General features: G+C 39.5%; 2 protein-coding genes across 3 annotated transcripts; both read left to right on the top strand.

Annotated features, from left to right (window-relative positions):
- The first annotated feature begins 1,677 nt into the window (after positions 1 to 1,677).
- LOC127956501 (GLIPR1-like protein 1) lies at positions 1,678 to 14,152 on the top strand. Of its 2 annotated transcripts, XM_052554461.1 has the most exons (7): positions 1,678 to 1,911; positions 9,250 to 9,418; positions 11,646 to 11,894; positions 11,982 to 12,100; positions 12,837 to 12,922; positions 12,999 to 13,025; positions 13,750 to 14,152. In XM_052554461.1, exons 2-7 carry the CDS (start codon positions 9,257 to 9,259, stop codon positions 13,899 to 13,901), a joined length of 795 nt encoding a protein of 264 aa, XP_052410421.1. In that variant the 5' UTR covers positions 1,678 to 1,911; positions 9,250 to 9,256; the 3' UTR covers positions 13,902 to 14,152. The 2 variants fall into 2 exon arrangements, with proteins under 2 accessions (XP_052410421.1, XP_052410420.1); XM_052554460.1 differs by lacking the exon at positions 1,678 to 1,911 and having other exon boundaries at positions 9,170 to 9,418.
- Positions 1,910 to 5,178, top strand: LOC127956504 (GLIPR1-like protein 1). The gene is made up of 6 exons (XM_052554464.1): positions 1,910 to 2,080; positions 2,515 to 2,763; positions 2,849 to 2,967; positions 3,755 to 3,840; positions 3,917 to 3,943; positions 4,831 to 5,178. The coding sequence occupies exons 1-6, from the start codon at positions 1,919 to 1,921 to the stop codon at positions 4,959 to 4,961; spliced, it is 774 nt and encodes a 257-aa protein (XP_052410424.1). The 5' UTR covers positions 1,910 to 1,918; the 3' UTR covers positions 4,962 to 5,178.
- Positions 14,153 to 14,996: the final 844 nt, after the last annotated feature.

Here is a 14,996-nt window from a genome sequence, read left to right as displayed (position 1 = left end):
TGAAACTTGTATATTATATTCATTCATTACACACAGACGGATACATTTCAATTGTTTATTCCTTTTGATGATTATAATTGACAACTAAAGGAAAATCCTAAATTCAGTATCTCAGAAAATGAAAACATTGTGAAAAGGTTCAATATTGAAGACGCCTGGTGTCACTCTCTAATCAGCTAATTAACTCAAGACACAAAAGGTCATAGCAAAAGAGGCTGGCTGTTCACAGAGTGCTATATCCAAGCACATTAATAGAGAGGCGAAGGGAAGGTAAAGATGTGGTAAAAAAAAGAAACAAAACCCATTCAAAAATGTTGGGGAGACTGACAAAGAGTGGACTGCAGCTGGAGCCAGTGCTTCAAGAACCACTACACACAGACGTATGCAAGACATGGGTTTCAGCTTCACATTCCTTGTGTCAAGCCAATCTTGAACAACAGACAGCATCAGAAGCATTTTGTCTGGTCTAAAGACAAAAAGTACGGGTCCAAAGTTATGTTCTGTGATGAAAGTGAATTCTGCATTTTCTTTGGAAATCAGGGTCCCAGAGCAAGTATAGGTCTCTTCAGGAAAATAATGGGAGTTACCAGAACAGGCTGTTTTTATACCATGATAAATGATTGGCTGGTGTCATAGAGATGGTAGGTCTAGGGGTGGGGTAAGATAAGGGGGATCATTTTGATTGCATGATTTAGAAACACCCACTAGGTCATAAACACCCACTTTTGCTCTGCAGAGACTGAAGTCTCTCCCAGAGTCTGGAGGAAAAGAGCACACAATCCACGTTGCTTGAAGTTCAGTGTAAAGTTTCCACAGTCAGTGATGGTTTGTGGTGCCATGTCCACTGTGTTTTCTGAGGTCAAAGGTCAACACAGCCTTATACCAGGAAGTTTTAGAGCACTTCATGCTTCCTGCTGCTGACCAACTTCATGAAGATGCAGATTTCAGTTTTCAACAGGACTTGGCACCCACACACAGCGCCAAAGCTACCAGTACCTGGTTTAAGGACCATGGTACCCCTGTTCTTAATCGTCCAGCAAACTCGCCTGACCTTAACCCAATAGAAAATCTACGGGGTATTGTGAAGCTGTGAAATGCCAGACAAAAAGGAGCCCCAACTAAGTATTGAGTGCTGTACATGCTCATACTTTTCACGTTCATACTTTTCAGTTGGCCAAGATTTCCTAAAATCCTTTCTTTGTATTGGTCTTAAGTAATATTCTAATTTTCTGAGATACTGAATTTGATGATATTTTAATTATATGACCAGCACCCGTAGAGGGGAAAACAAACGTCAGGAGAGAACAAAGGCCAACACAACAAACAGTTTCTAACTTAGTTATAATCCTAATTTACCTATACATAAAAGAAGATGAATAACAGACAAACTTGCCCATCTCCCTGACTACACAGAACCGGGAGAAATGCAATATCAAACAAAAAGGCACTCACCTCCCTACAGGTTTCCTTTAAAGAAAATCTTAAGGTCTCAACAACAACAACAAAAAAAATGTTTTCAACTACACTCACAATAGCACCAATGGTTAGCACTTATCAATAACAAAAAAATACTTTATATGCTGGCTTTCTCCTGGATGCAGCCAATCAGTGGAGCTGAGGTGAATGGGCAGCAAATTAGCAACAGGTGAACCTAATAGTAGCAGCAGACATAAGGACAAAAAACACAAAGCAAGTCTCAGGACGTTATGATCAATGTGGATTATCTTATTTAAATCAACAAGCTAGGTCAAAAGCAATCCAAAAGTAGTCTGATCACCTAATGTCTAACGTGTAATTAGTAACAGACAACCATTTATAAGTAATCTAGCCAGCTCTGGAGATGATTTAGTTTCTCTGAGAAACCTGGCAGATACACAGAGTTTTTAACCAGTTGTAAGTTCAACAGTCAACCTCCACGATGAATGTCTATCTTCTGATCTCTGTCACAGTTCTGCTAGGTTTATGTTCCTGCGAGCCGGTCTTTGATATCACGGATCCAGCGTTCATTGAGGAATGTGTGAGAGAACACAACAAGCACCGCTCCAACGTGAACCCCACGGCCGCAAACATGCGCTACATGGTAAATATCAGATGTTTCCTGATGTCTTCTCAGAGATCAGCAGGTCTCGAGGGAGTCTGTGGAGGTTAAACATGTGAATGTGTGTTAAACAGATCTGAATGCATCGCTAGATTTGACCGTCTTCATACAGTACAGCTTCATGGTCTGATTGTGCACGACAGATTCAGACTCTTGAACACCACTGTACAATACGTGAGATATAAACTACAATATTGTCAGTGTGGTTTAGTATTACTTGCATAATGTTATAGAACTAAACATTTGAGTCAGCTTTTCAAATTGGCTTTCTTTTCAGAACCCATTCTCATTTTTTTTGTTCAATAACCTGTTTTACCTGGGGTTAAATTTTACATTTTTATTCTTTTAAACCCCACTTTAAAGTAAACCGTACCCTGTGTGCATGTGTGTGTGTGTGTGTGTGTGTGTGTGTGCAGACGTGGGATGAAGGCCTGGCGGTGACGGCACGGGCCTGGGCCAGATTCTGTGTCTTTAAACATAACATTTACCTCAGAGAGGTGAAAAAGGTACATCCCACATTCACATCTGTGGGAGAAAACATCTGGGCAGTAAAAGGATACTCCTCGTTCAAACCTGAATCTGCAGTGAAGTTGTGGAAGGACGAGGACAAAGATTACAATTACGATACAAAGCAGTGCACAAAAGTATGCGGCCACTACACACAGGTACAGACTCAGATCCAGTTACAGCTGAATCACACACTAGAGAATACACACAAGTGAATGAAACCTCTGTTTTCTGTCCATAAAGATTGTCTGGGCAGATTCGTACAAGGTTGGTTGCGCCGCACAAGTGTGTCCCAATGGTGTGGCTGAAACATCCTTCTCAACAAAACCTGGAATTATTTTTGTGTGCAATTATGCGACAGCGTAAGTATGAAAACCACCACACACTGTGTGCAGAGCGCCAAATCAATACTGCAACTTGCCAAAACAACAAGCTTATAAAATGGTATTTCTCGTCAGTTGTTCTAAAATATTGCAGCAGTTGATATGAAGGTTCAATTCGTTAAGATTACTGCATGATTAACAAAAATATGAACGCCTCAATTTGTAAAATCTGACTTGACTGATAGTTCATGCACTTTTTATAAAATGTTAATCTGCTTATAGGTGATGTAAAAGTGTTATCTCATCTCACATGTTATCAATTTAAGTTTTTTGCTTCCCGCAATTTTGACTTTAGAATTGTAGAGTTTGTATTTCACAACTTTGACGTCTTGTCCCTTGTATTCTGAATTTATATCTTGCATTTCAGACTTTCTTTTCTCTACAATCTTGTATTTACATCTCACAATTCTCTTCTTTTTTTTTTTTTTTCTGGTTTACATCTTGTTGTTCTAACATTTTTACTCTATTTTTTTTAAATGATAGTTTTTTTTATTTTGCAAACTGATTTCTCATAATTCTTTATATCTGTATATGTAAGTTTATATCTCTATTTCCAAGTTTAAATATCACAATTTTGGCACACTTATTCTCAAATTTGAGTAATTCTATAACTTATTTTATTTTTAATTCTTTAGAATTCGTATATTTTCCTTCCAGTGTAATGTTAACAGATTAACGCTTGTTGGTAGGTGTGGTAAGCACAAAGTGTCTTTTTATAAGAAACAAGAAACTGCATGATTTCATACATGTCACCACTTCTCAACAGAGGAAATTATCCGGATGTATCTCCGTACAGAAGTGGAGAACCATGCAGCGGCTGCAAACAAGAGACGTGTGCAAACAACCTCTGTCGTAAGGGTTCATAACAGACATGGTCTCATCCTTCCCAGTAACTGCATTGCTTTATAACTGTTACTTCCTTTCACAGAAAACTCCACTCGTGATGCACTGCAGAGTAAGTGATCTCTCACTCCTTCACAATTACAAATGTTTGGATGTCACTGCTTTAACAGATGTCTTTGTCTACACTCAACACTTGTCAAGTCAATCATGTGGAACAAGAGGAGTTCAATGGATGATCACAGTTTGACAAATCTGCATTGTTTTGTGTAGTGATGAGCATGAAACCACTGAAACTCGTCTAATATTTAGAGACCCTAAAAGTATGGTTTATGCCATAGAAACAAAAATATGAAAAGGGTCATTGTAACTTTTTTAACTTCTAATTCTCACATTTTATTTTCCCCCCAAAATGAAGTTTGTATCTCCCAATTCTGACACATTAAGATTTCTGAGTTTACATCTTAAAATTTCCATCACCTAATAAAAATATTAACAATTCAAACCGTTTTCTTCAAATTGCAAGTCTTCAAATTGACTATTTCCCTCCGAGTTATTCTATGAATACATCTATACATCTTGCAACTGTTTTTGCCCACATAATGTAATAAAAATAAAGGCAATCTCGATACTAACTTTAATCTCGGAGTTTATATCTGCAAGTTATCTTAAAATTCAGTTTGTTTCCACCGTGGAATTTAATAAATAATAAAAAAAAAATGTATAGCTTTTTCTCACAAATGAAGAATTTCTAAATTCTGAGTTTACATCTTTTATATATATATATATATATATATATATATATATATATATATATATATATATATATATATATATATATATTTTTTTTTTTTTCACAATGGGATAAATGTAATTTGTTTTTTTTTGTTTTTTTTAATCTAGCAATTCTAAAAAAATAATTAAAAAAAAAAAATCTTCAAATTGCCACCACTAATGCAGTGCAACATGTAATACAGTGTGTGTGTGTGTGTGTGTGTGTAGGTTACAATTGGACTCCAGACTGGGACCCAGCACCGTCCTCCTGCTCCTCTGTTGGTTGTGATTATCAGACACATATTTTAGTCCTGCTTGTGTTTGCCTGCGTTTACTGCCTACAGCACCTGTTTGCATAAGAGTAGACCTCTGGACTCAACCGCAAAAACCATGAAAGTCTACATTCAGCAGAAGCCATGATTCCACTGGACTGAGAGGAACATCCATGCCCTGAAAAACATTTAATGCAAAGAATAAGATGCCTACTCATTGTATAATAAATTTGTATAATAACTCCATGTGTAACTGAATTTTTGGAAGCTTTGTTAAATAAAAAATAAAAGATTTCTCTGGAAATATCTCATTAAATCTATAAATAACTTGTACTAATAATAATAAATGTATAATAGAAGTTTACAAATAACTTATTGAACATCTTTATCCAAAACACCTCTCTTATTCCTCGTCTCCTACAAACTAAAGTCTAATAAATTATTGTGAGATTCATTCAGGTTTTATAGTGACCGAGACAAAATCTGAAACCCAGCATCTTTTATACAAACACCCTAATAAACAATATTACAACAAGGTGCTGATCCGATGAAGAACTAAGTGTGTTTCTCCAGGATCACAGTTGGTTACGTTCATTTTTGTCATGTCCAGCTGCCTAGGTAAATGGAGGATCTCAACAGGGACGGCAGTATGGGCGATCTGGTTCAGTTTTAGCAATTTGACACTCTCCGGGGGCCTCTCTGTGCCACTGCCCATTTGAGGTGAGAACACAGGAGGTTACCGGCTCTACAAGAAGGCTATAGAACCTAGCGGACGTGTTAGGGGTCACCCAGCCCGGAGAGGCGCCACGAGCCAGCGCCCAGGATGAGGCAACACTTCTAGTTGAGTGAGCTTGCACCCTTAACGGGCAGGGCACACCCTGTGCCTGATAAACTAGGGTTATGGCATCCACAATCCAGTGGGCCATCCTCTGCTAAGAGACGGCATTCCCCTTCTGTCAGCCTCCGTAACAGACAAAGAGCTGGTCTGAGGACCTGAAGCTTTGTGTCTGGTTTACATAGCCTCTCAATGCTCGGATGGGACAGAGCAAAGCCAGGGCTGCATCTGCCTTCTCCAGGGGCAGTGCTTGCAGGCTCACCACTTGGTATGTGAAGGGTGTAGTGGGAACCTGTCAGCGGGCCCAAACTCCGCCCCTTACCAGGACCCTTCCTCCATGAACACTGCCCGACCCACACGAACCCCACAGCACAACGAGGACACCAGATTCACTGTTTTTTTGGACACTTTTCCCCTTTGGCCACTTTTGTCCCGTTTTATTTTATTTTCAGTTAATAAAAGCCTATCCGAGGCCTGACACCACGCCCACATCTATCGTGTGCTCCTCCTGTTACACTGGTGGAGAATGCGGGAAAGGCAGAGCCTAGACAGCGCAGTTGGGAAACACCTGATGACGTCACTCCCTCTCGCATGCAAAAGTTTGTGAAAACCCGGACTGGGATGGAGGAATGCCGGAGACAACCTCCCAGCCACAAATGGGCTAAGTGACTTCTCTCCTATTGTCATTTTACCCTGTGGTTGGTTGAGGCTGTCGATTAAAACACAGTTTCTCTGTCCCTGTTCCGGCGCACTGCGAGAGGGAGGACTGCCCAGAGAGGAATCCCCACTCTGCCCACTCCAACTGTTTGGAGCCTGGTTGAGGATGGTAGCACTCCCATGTGGGCGGCGCCCTGATAACGGGGAGGTCACTTGGGAAGGAGAATGTAACAAGTCAGCTGCTTCCTCCCTTATTATCATCAGCATCCCCGTCCTAAATCGCCGCCCTTCACCAGGCTCCCGACAGGAGTGGGTGTGTGAAGAGGAGGGGCACTGGACAAGTCAGGGCTGGCGGCCTGTGATGGGGCACACCTGATGTAAATGGAGCCTCATCAGCGGCGCTGTTTAAAAGCCCAACACGCCTCTCTTCAGGACCTCTCACTTCCCCATGCATGCATGCACACTGGTGTCCGCATGGGTCCAGGAAGGGTGCATTGAGGGATTCCCGCTACACCAGAGATGTGAGACGCCGGACCCTTAGTCTGGAAGAGGACTGCATCCGTTTACACGGCTATCGGGCCAGGATGCTTGGCTGTCCATCCCCTGCAAGCACCGTGGCCAACAAAAAGGATGCGGCCACTAGAGGAAGCCGCCACCCCTTACGCCCCAGACCAGAGAGGGGAGTGTGTGTGGCCGCCAGACTCTGGCCCTTACCTGGACCCTTCCTCCATGAACATTGGCCGACCTACACAAACCCCGCAGCACAACGAGGACACCAGATTCCCTGTTTATTTTGGACACTCTTCCCCTTTGGCCACTTTTGTCCCCGGTTTTATTTAATTTTCTGTTTCTGTTTTCTGTTTCCAAGGCCTGACGCCATGCCCACTGTGTCTGTCATATGCTCCTCCCATTAAAAGTGGCACTAGCAAAACTTCTCCTCCTCATCCTCCCGGACTTTGCACAGTGTCTGTGTGAGAAGGCTAACTGGGGGAAACTCATATTTGCATAGGTCCTGCGGCCAGCTCTGTGCCAGAGCATCTGTGCCGAGTGTCTCCTCGGTCAGGAAGTAGAACAACTGGCAGTGAGAGGTCTCTGGAGAAGCAAACATGTCTATCTGAGTGGCTCCGAATAGTCTCCAAATCAGCTGGACCATCAGGGGATGGGGTCGCCATTCTCCCTGGAGCATCGCTCAAGACAGCTTGTCGGCTGTACAGTTGAGCAGGCCTGGAATGTGAACAGCACAAAGCGACCTTAGAACCTTCCGACTCCTAAGGAGGAGGTGGCAGGCGAGTTGCTACATGGGATGGGAGTGCATACCACCTTGTCGTTTGTTGAATGCAATGGTCTCTGTGTTGTCCATTCAGAGCAGCACGTGCTTGCCTCATAAGCAACCTTTGAGGCAGTTCAGATCAAGGTGTACTGCTAACAACTCTAGGCAATTATTGTGCCAATGCAGCGGCTGGCCTGTCCAAACCCCTGAGACTGCATGCCCATTGTACCTGGCCCCCCAACTAGTGGTGGATGCATCCGTGTAAACCACAGCATGCTTGGAGATCTGTTCTAGGGGCACACATGCCCGGAGTAAAATAAAATCTGACCACGGGGTGAAGGTTTGCTGACTGGCCGGTGTAACTTGAACCCGGTGAGTGCTGCACTTTCACGCCCACCTTTGGACTCGGCCATAAAGCCAGTGCTGGAGTGGTCTCATACGTAACAGTCCGAGCGGTGTAAGTGGCACGGAAGAATCGATACATGAAAGTGCACATGGACGGACCTGAAGATGCGTTTCTGCGGCAACATCTTGAATGGTATCCAATGAAGGGCCTGATTCAAAACTTGCAGATCTAAGATCGGTCGTAACCCACCGCCATTCTTGAGTACAATGAAGTAAGGGCTATAAAACCCCATCCTCATATCGGCTGGACGGACCAGCTCTACAGTGAACGGTCATCAGACGCGTTCAATGTAGTGAAGTGGATACTGCTGAACTTAGGGGGGATGCTGGGCAAAATTAATTGTATAGCCGAGGCTGATTTTCCACAGAAGCCAGCGAGATTAGCTGACCCAGTGCTGACCAGGTGCTTAGAAACTGTACAAGCGGGACCAGCGGAACCACAACTGTACCTGGACTGGGGCAGCGAGGTGGAACACAGGGACCCAAGTTGGGCAGCTTGTGAGCATGACAGAGAGGGGTCTGAGTGTGGAGTGCAAGGCTCACCTGGTTCCATGAAGGCCACCTCAACGTGCTTGGTGCCCAGACACTTCATTGGTCAGTATAGCAGTATAGATGTACTATCCTCAGAAAATAACTTAACATACAGCCATTATTGTCAATATAGCTGCAACAAAAGTGAGTACACCCTTAGTGACCCAAGGTTCTCTGACGTTGGTTAATGGTCACACGAGAAGCGGGGCAAACAAATTAAAAAAAGTGTTTTACTTCAACTGTTGGTATTTTAAGATGATTTCTTTTAATTGTAACATTTTTTTTGTGATTTATTTTCAAACCTCCTGTAGTTCATTCACGAACCTTAGTTTGAGAAACCATGATGTACTGCAATATTGAATGCACTTCTACATTCAATATTAATATCAGTACATTTTCCTTTCTCTTTGTATCTACATATCAATATGGATTATTTTATTTAAATCAATGAGCTAGGTCAAAAGTAATCTAAAAGTTATAAAAAAGTAGTCTGATTATACTACCCAATGTATAATGTTATGGATTACAGTTTTTGTCGTTTAATTAGTAACAGACCCCAGCCTGCTCTGGATATAATTATATTTCCTCTGTGAGAAAGCAGAAGTGTGCAAACCACTGACAGGAAACCTGACGGATACACTGAGAGTTTTTAACCAGTTGTATGTTTAACAGTCAACCTCAACGATGAATGTCTATCTTCTGATCTCTGTCACAGTTCTGCTAGGTTTATGTTCCTGCGAGCCGGTCTTTGATATCACGGATCCAGCGTTCATTGAGGAATGTGTGAGAGAACACAACAAGCACCGCTCCAACGTGAACCCCACGGCCGCAAACATGCGCTACATGGTAAATATCAGATGTTTCCTGATGTGTGTTCAGAGATCAGCAGGTCTCGAGGGAGTCTGTGGAGGTTAAACATGTGAATGTGTGTTAAACAGATCTGAATGCATCGCTAGATTTGACCGTCTTCATACAGTACATCTTCATGGTCTTATTGTGCATGACAGATGTATCATCTTCAATATCCTTTTTTATTGAGGAAGAAAGTATTTTCACTTTCAGTTTCAGGCTTTTTTCAAACCCCACTGAATTGTTGGCCTTCTGGAAAGTATGTTCATTTACTGTACATGTACTCAATACTTGATAGGGGCTCTCTTTTGCTTTAATTACTTCCTCTATTCGGCGTGGCATGGAGGTGATCAGTTTGTGGCACTGCTGAGGTGGTCTGGAAGCCCAGGTTTCTTTGACAGTAGCCTTCAGCTCATCTGCATTGTTTGGTCTCTTGTTTCTCATCTTAGTCTTGACAATACCCCATAGATTCTCTCTGGGGTTCAGGTCTTGTGAGTTTTCTGGCCAGTCAAGCACGCCAACGCCATGGTCTTTAAACCAACTTTTTGTGCTTTTGTCAGTGTGGGCAGGTGCAAAATCCTGCTGGAAAATGAAATCAGCATCTTCAAAAAGCTGGTCAGCAGAAGAAAGCATGTAGTGCTCCCAAATTTCTTGGTAAGCGGGTGCAGTGACTTTGGTTTTCAAAAAACACAATGGACCAACAACAGCAGATGACATTGCACCTCAAATCATCAAAGACTGTGGAAACGTAACACTGGACTTCAAGCAACTTGGGCTATGAGCTTCTCCACCCTTTTCTCCAGACTCTTGGACCTTGGTTTCCAAATGAAATATAAAACTTGCTCTCACCTGAAAAGAGGACTTTGGGCAACAGTCCATTTCTTCTTCTCCTTGGCTCAGGTAAGACTACTTTGATGTTGTCTTTGGTTCAGCAAATTCCTTGACACGTCTGTGTGTTGTGGCTCTTGATGCCTTGACCCCAGCCTCAGTCCATTCCTTGTGAAGTTCACTCAAATTCTTGAATCGATTTTGCTTGACAATCCTCATAAGGCTGCGGTTCTCTCAGTTGGTTGTGCATCTTTTTCTTTCACATTTTTTCCTTCCATTCAACTTTCTGTTAACATGCTTGGATACAGCACTCTGTGAACAGCCAGCTTCTTTGGCAATGGATGTTTGTGGCTTACCCTCCTTGTGAATGGTGTCAATGATTGTCTTCTGGACAGCTGTCCGATCAGCAGTCTTCCCCATGATTGTGTAGCCTAATGAACCAAACTGAGACCATTTTGAAGGCTCAGGAAACCTTTGCAGGTGTTTTAAGTTGATTAGCTGATTGGCATGTAATCATATTCTTATTTGTTGAGATAGTGAATTGGTGGGTTTTTGTTAAATGCATACCAAAATCATCACAATTAAAAGAATCTAAGACTTAAATTACTTTAGTCTGTGCGCAGTGAATTTATTTAATACTCAAGTTTCACAATTTGAGTTCAATTACTAAAATAAATGAACCTTTCCACAACATCTTAATTTATTGAGATGCACCTTAAAAATATATACCTAAAATACATATTTTATATACTGTATATGTGTGTGTGTGTCTGAAACTAATGTGAAAATACATATATTTATATATATGTATACATTTTAGTATTACTTGTATACTATTATAGTAATTATTAACATTTATTTTTTCCCATACAATATAATTTGATTGCAAATTTTCATGTTTAGCCTCAGACTCTTGAACACCACTCTATAATATTTAAGATATAAACTACAATATTGTTAGGTGGTTTCAGTATTACTTATATAATGTTATAGTATTTATTAAAAAATTTTTGAAAAGCTTTTCAAATTAGCTTGCTTTTCAGAATACACTCAATTTATCATCTTTTTTCTTGTGCAATAACCTGTTTTACTGGATCAATTTTACTTTCTTATACTTTTAAAACCCACTGTAAAGTAAAATGTGTAAAATATCAACTACAGTAGACATCAATGTAAAATATCAACTACAATATATATTTTTCTTCTCATGCAATATCCTGTTTCATTTCCTATGTTCAGATTACGTAATTAGCATGCATTTCCTTTTAGATAAAAGCAGGCTAAGTTAGTTTGCTGGTCTTCTCTTGTTTAAATTGGTCTCCCCGCCTGACCAGCTGAACATTAGATGAGTTTTAAGGATGTTTTAGGGTAAGTGTGTGCATGTGTTTGTGTGCAGACGTGGGATGAAGGCCTGGCGGTGACGGCGCGGGCCTGGGCCAGATTCTGTGTCTTTAAACATAACATTTACCTCAGAGAGGTGAGAAGAGTACATCCCACATTCACATCTGTGGGAGAAAACATCTGGGCAGGAACGGCATATTCCTCATTCAAACCTGAATCTGCAGTGAAGTTGTGGAAGGACGAGGACAAAGATTACAATTACTATACAAACCAGTGCACAAAAGTATGCGGCCACTACACACAGGTACAGACTCAGATCCAGTTACAGCTGAATCACACACTAGAGAATACACACAAGTGAATGAAACCTCTCTGTTTTCTGTCCATAAAGATTGTCTGGGCAGATTCGTACAAGGTTGGTTGCGCCGCACAAGTGTGTCCCAATGGTGTGGCTGAAACATCTTTCTCATCACAGCCTGGAATTATTTTTGTGTGCAATTATGCGACCGCGTAAGTATGAAAACCACCACACACTGTGTGTGCAGAGCGCCAAATCAATACTGCAACTTGCCAAAACAACAAGCTAATAAAATGGTATTTCTCGTCAGTCGTTATCAACTGCTTCAATATTTGATATGGAGGTTCAAATCAAAAATATTTACTACATATTTAGTTTATGCACTATTTATAAAATTATGTTAATCTGCTTAAAGATGATGTAAAAGTGTTGTTTGTTGATATCTCACGTTAGCTATAAACTACATTAATACACAAGAAAAGTAAGAAAAACACAGAGGCTTGTTGGTGCCATGGAATATATATATAAGATAATTGCATTTTTATTTCAGAATTCTGCATTTATTTCTAATATAATTCAGACTCTTATTTTTCTGGAATTTTGTGTTTATATTTTGCCATTTACATTTTTTGCATCCCACAACTTTGACATTAGAATTTAGAATTCTATGTTTGTATACGTTATACGTTTGTATTTGAAAATTGTGACTTTTTTTCACCTGTATTCAGATTTTACATGTTGAATTTCCTTTTACAATCCTGGGATTACTTCTTGCTATTCTGACATTTTCTGAATTATGGTTATTCATTTCGCAAACTCTGACTTTTTCTCAAATTTGTGAGTTTTTAACTCGCAATGCTGTAACTTTTTTAAATTCTGAATTTTTATGAAGATGCAAGAAACTGCATGATTTCATAAAGTAAACATGTGACCACTGATTCTCAACAGAGGAAATTATCGAGGTGAATCTCCATATAAAAGAGGCGGCTCATGCACCAGCTGCAGACCAGAGAAGTGTGAAAAAAACCTCTGTAGTAAGTGTTTGTAACAGAAACACTCTCCTCCTTCCCAATAACTGCATTACTTTATAACTGTTACTTCCTTTCACAGAAAACTCCACTCGAGATGCACTGCAGAGTAAGTGATCTCTCACTCATTCACAGTTACAGATGTCTGGATGTCACTGCTTTAACAGATGTCTGTGTCTGTACGCATCATGTGGCACAAGATGTATTCAATAGGATGATCATAGTTTGACAAATCTGCATTATTTTGTGTAGTGAAGTGCATAAAACCACTGAAACTCATCTAATATTTATTTATTGCATATTTATATTTATTTCTAATATTTATTGCGAGTTATTCTGAGAATACATCTAGCAATTCTGTCTTTTAAAGGCAATCGCAATACTAACTTACATTTTCTTTGAGGTTTATATCTGCAAGTTTATATTTTCTCGCAATTCTCTGAGTTTACATCTTAATATTCTGTTTGTTTCCAACGTGGAATTAATAAAGAACATTTTTAGTTGCCTAACTTTTTCTCACAAATCAAACTTTTTCAGAATTTTTTTTTTTTTTTTTTTGAGTTTACATATTTCAATTTTTTTTTATTTTTTTTACAATGGCATAAAAATAATGTAACTTCAATTTTTTTATTGCAATTGAGAAATAGAGTCAGACTTGTGAGATTGTGGTTAATAAGCTTCCACGTGTTTCCGTTGCTTATGCATTTACAAATATGCACATTTTCTATTTTGTTTTGATTTTGTTTTGGGTCACCACTAATGCAATGCAACATGCAATACAAAGTCACTCAGACATGGGTAAGAGTGACAGCTATAACAGTGTGTGTGTGTAGGTTATAACTGGACTCCAGACTGGGACCCAGCGCTGTCCACCTGCGGCTCATTCTGTCTGGCGGTTGTGATTATCAGACTCATATCAGTCCCGCTCATGTTTGCCTGCGTTTACATCCTACAGCACCGTTATAGTCTGTTTGTGTACGAGTAAACCGTCTGGACTCACAGAAGCTATGATTCCACTGGACAGAGAGGAACATTAATGCTCTGACAAACATTCAATGCAAAGAATAATACATGATAAGGAATAAGATGCCTACTGATTGTATAATAAATGTGTTTAATAACTCCACATGTGTAATTTAATTTTTGGAAGCTTAGTTCAAATACAAATATATATATATATATACATTATCAGATATTTCCATGTTATCTTTTTCAATAAAATGTTGACTAAATATTTGTAAGTTTTGTTTTTGTGAATATTTTTTTTTTATTGTGACATTTTGATTACAATTGAGCACTGTAACAAATCATATCTATGTTATATAAACAATTTAATTACAGTAAAATTTTGTTCACTGCCAGCCAGCAATGCATTAGATATCATGAACTAAAAATGAACTTACTTTAGTCATATAGATTAATTTCTAAATATACAACAAATGCATTTTTAATATTAAATGGATGTTTAACTTATTAACAGGGTTGCACCTAAGTGGTCCGGAGGTCCCCATGCGCGACCAAAAAAAAAATGCGTAATATAAATATGTTCTGACAGTGCATTTGCGTACTGCGTACTGACATGGTTGACATCTGTTAATACACAATTACCATTTTAGATCACAAACTGTACTATATAAGTTTTATTTTCAACCTGAAAACATAAATCTAGGCTATGCTTACCGTTTCAAAGCACAATAGAAAACTATGACATGCATCCACTGACGCTCTTTAATCAGCAGCGATAAATCCGGAAGCGCGAATACTTACTTGCCGGCAACCCGCCAAAATAAAAGCCTGAAGTTTGAAAACGCTTTTATTTATTTATTTTTAGACAGTTTTTTTTTTTACAAATTGGAGAATACATAAAGCGATTCTTCTTAAAGAGGCAAACAAACAAAGTAGTAGTAAATATTAGCATTTTATTTATAAGTTTATTTACTATAAAATAAATGCATTTGTATTTAATACTAGGACTGCTTTATATTTTTAGTTTTATCACACACTATTATTTAGTTTATTAACTATTATTTAATTTTTTAAAAACTAAATAAATAAAGTGTAATAATATTATAACTATTAT

Source organism: Carassius gibelio, chromosome B4 (genome assembly GCF_023724105.1).
Source record: "Carassius gibelio isolate Cgi1373 ecotype wild population from Czech Republic chromosome B4, carGib1.2-hapl.c, whole genome shotgun sequence".
Taxonomy (NCBI): Eukaryota; Metazoa; Chordata; class Actinopteri; order Cypriniformes; family Cyprinidae; genus Carassius; species Carassius gibelio.
Note: the sequence above shows the minus strand (reverse complement) of the source record. Positions and strands in the feature narration are given on the sequence as shown.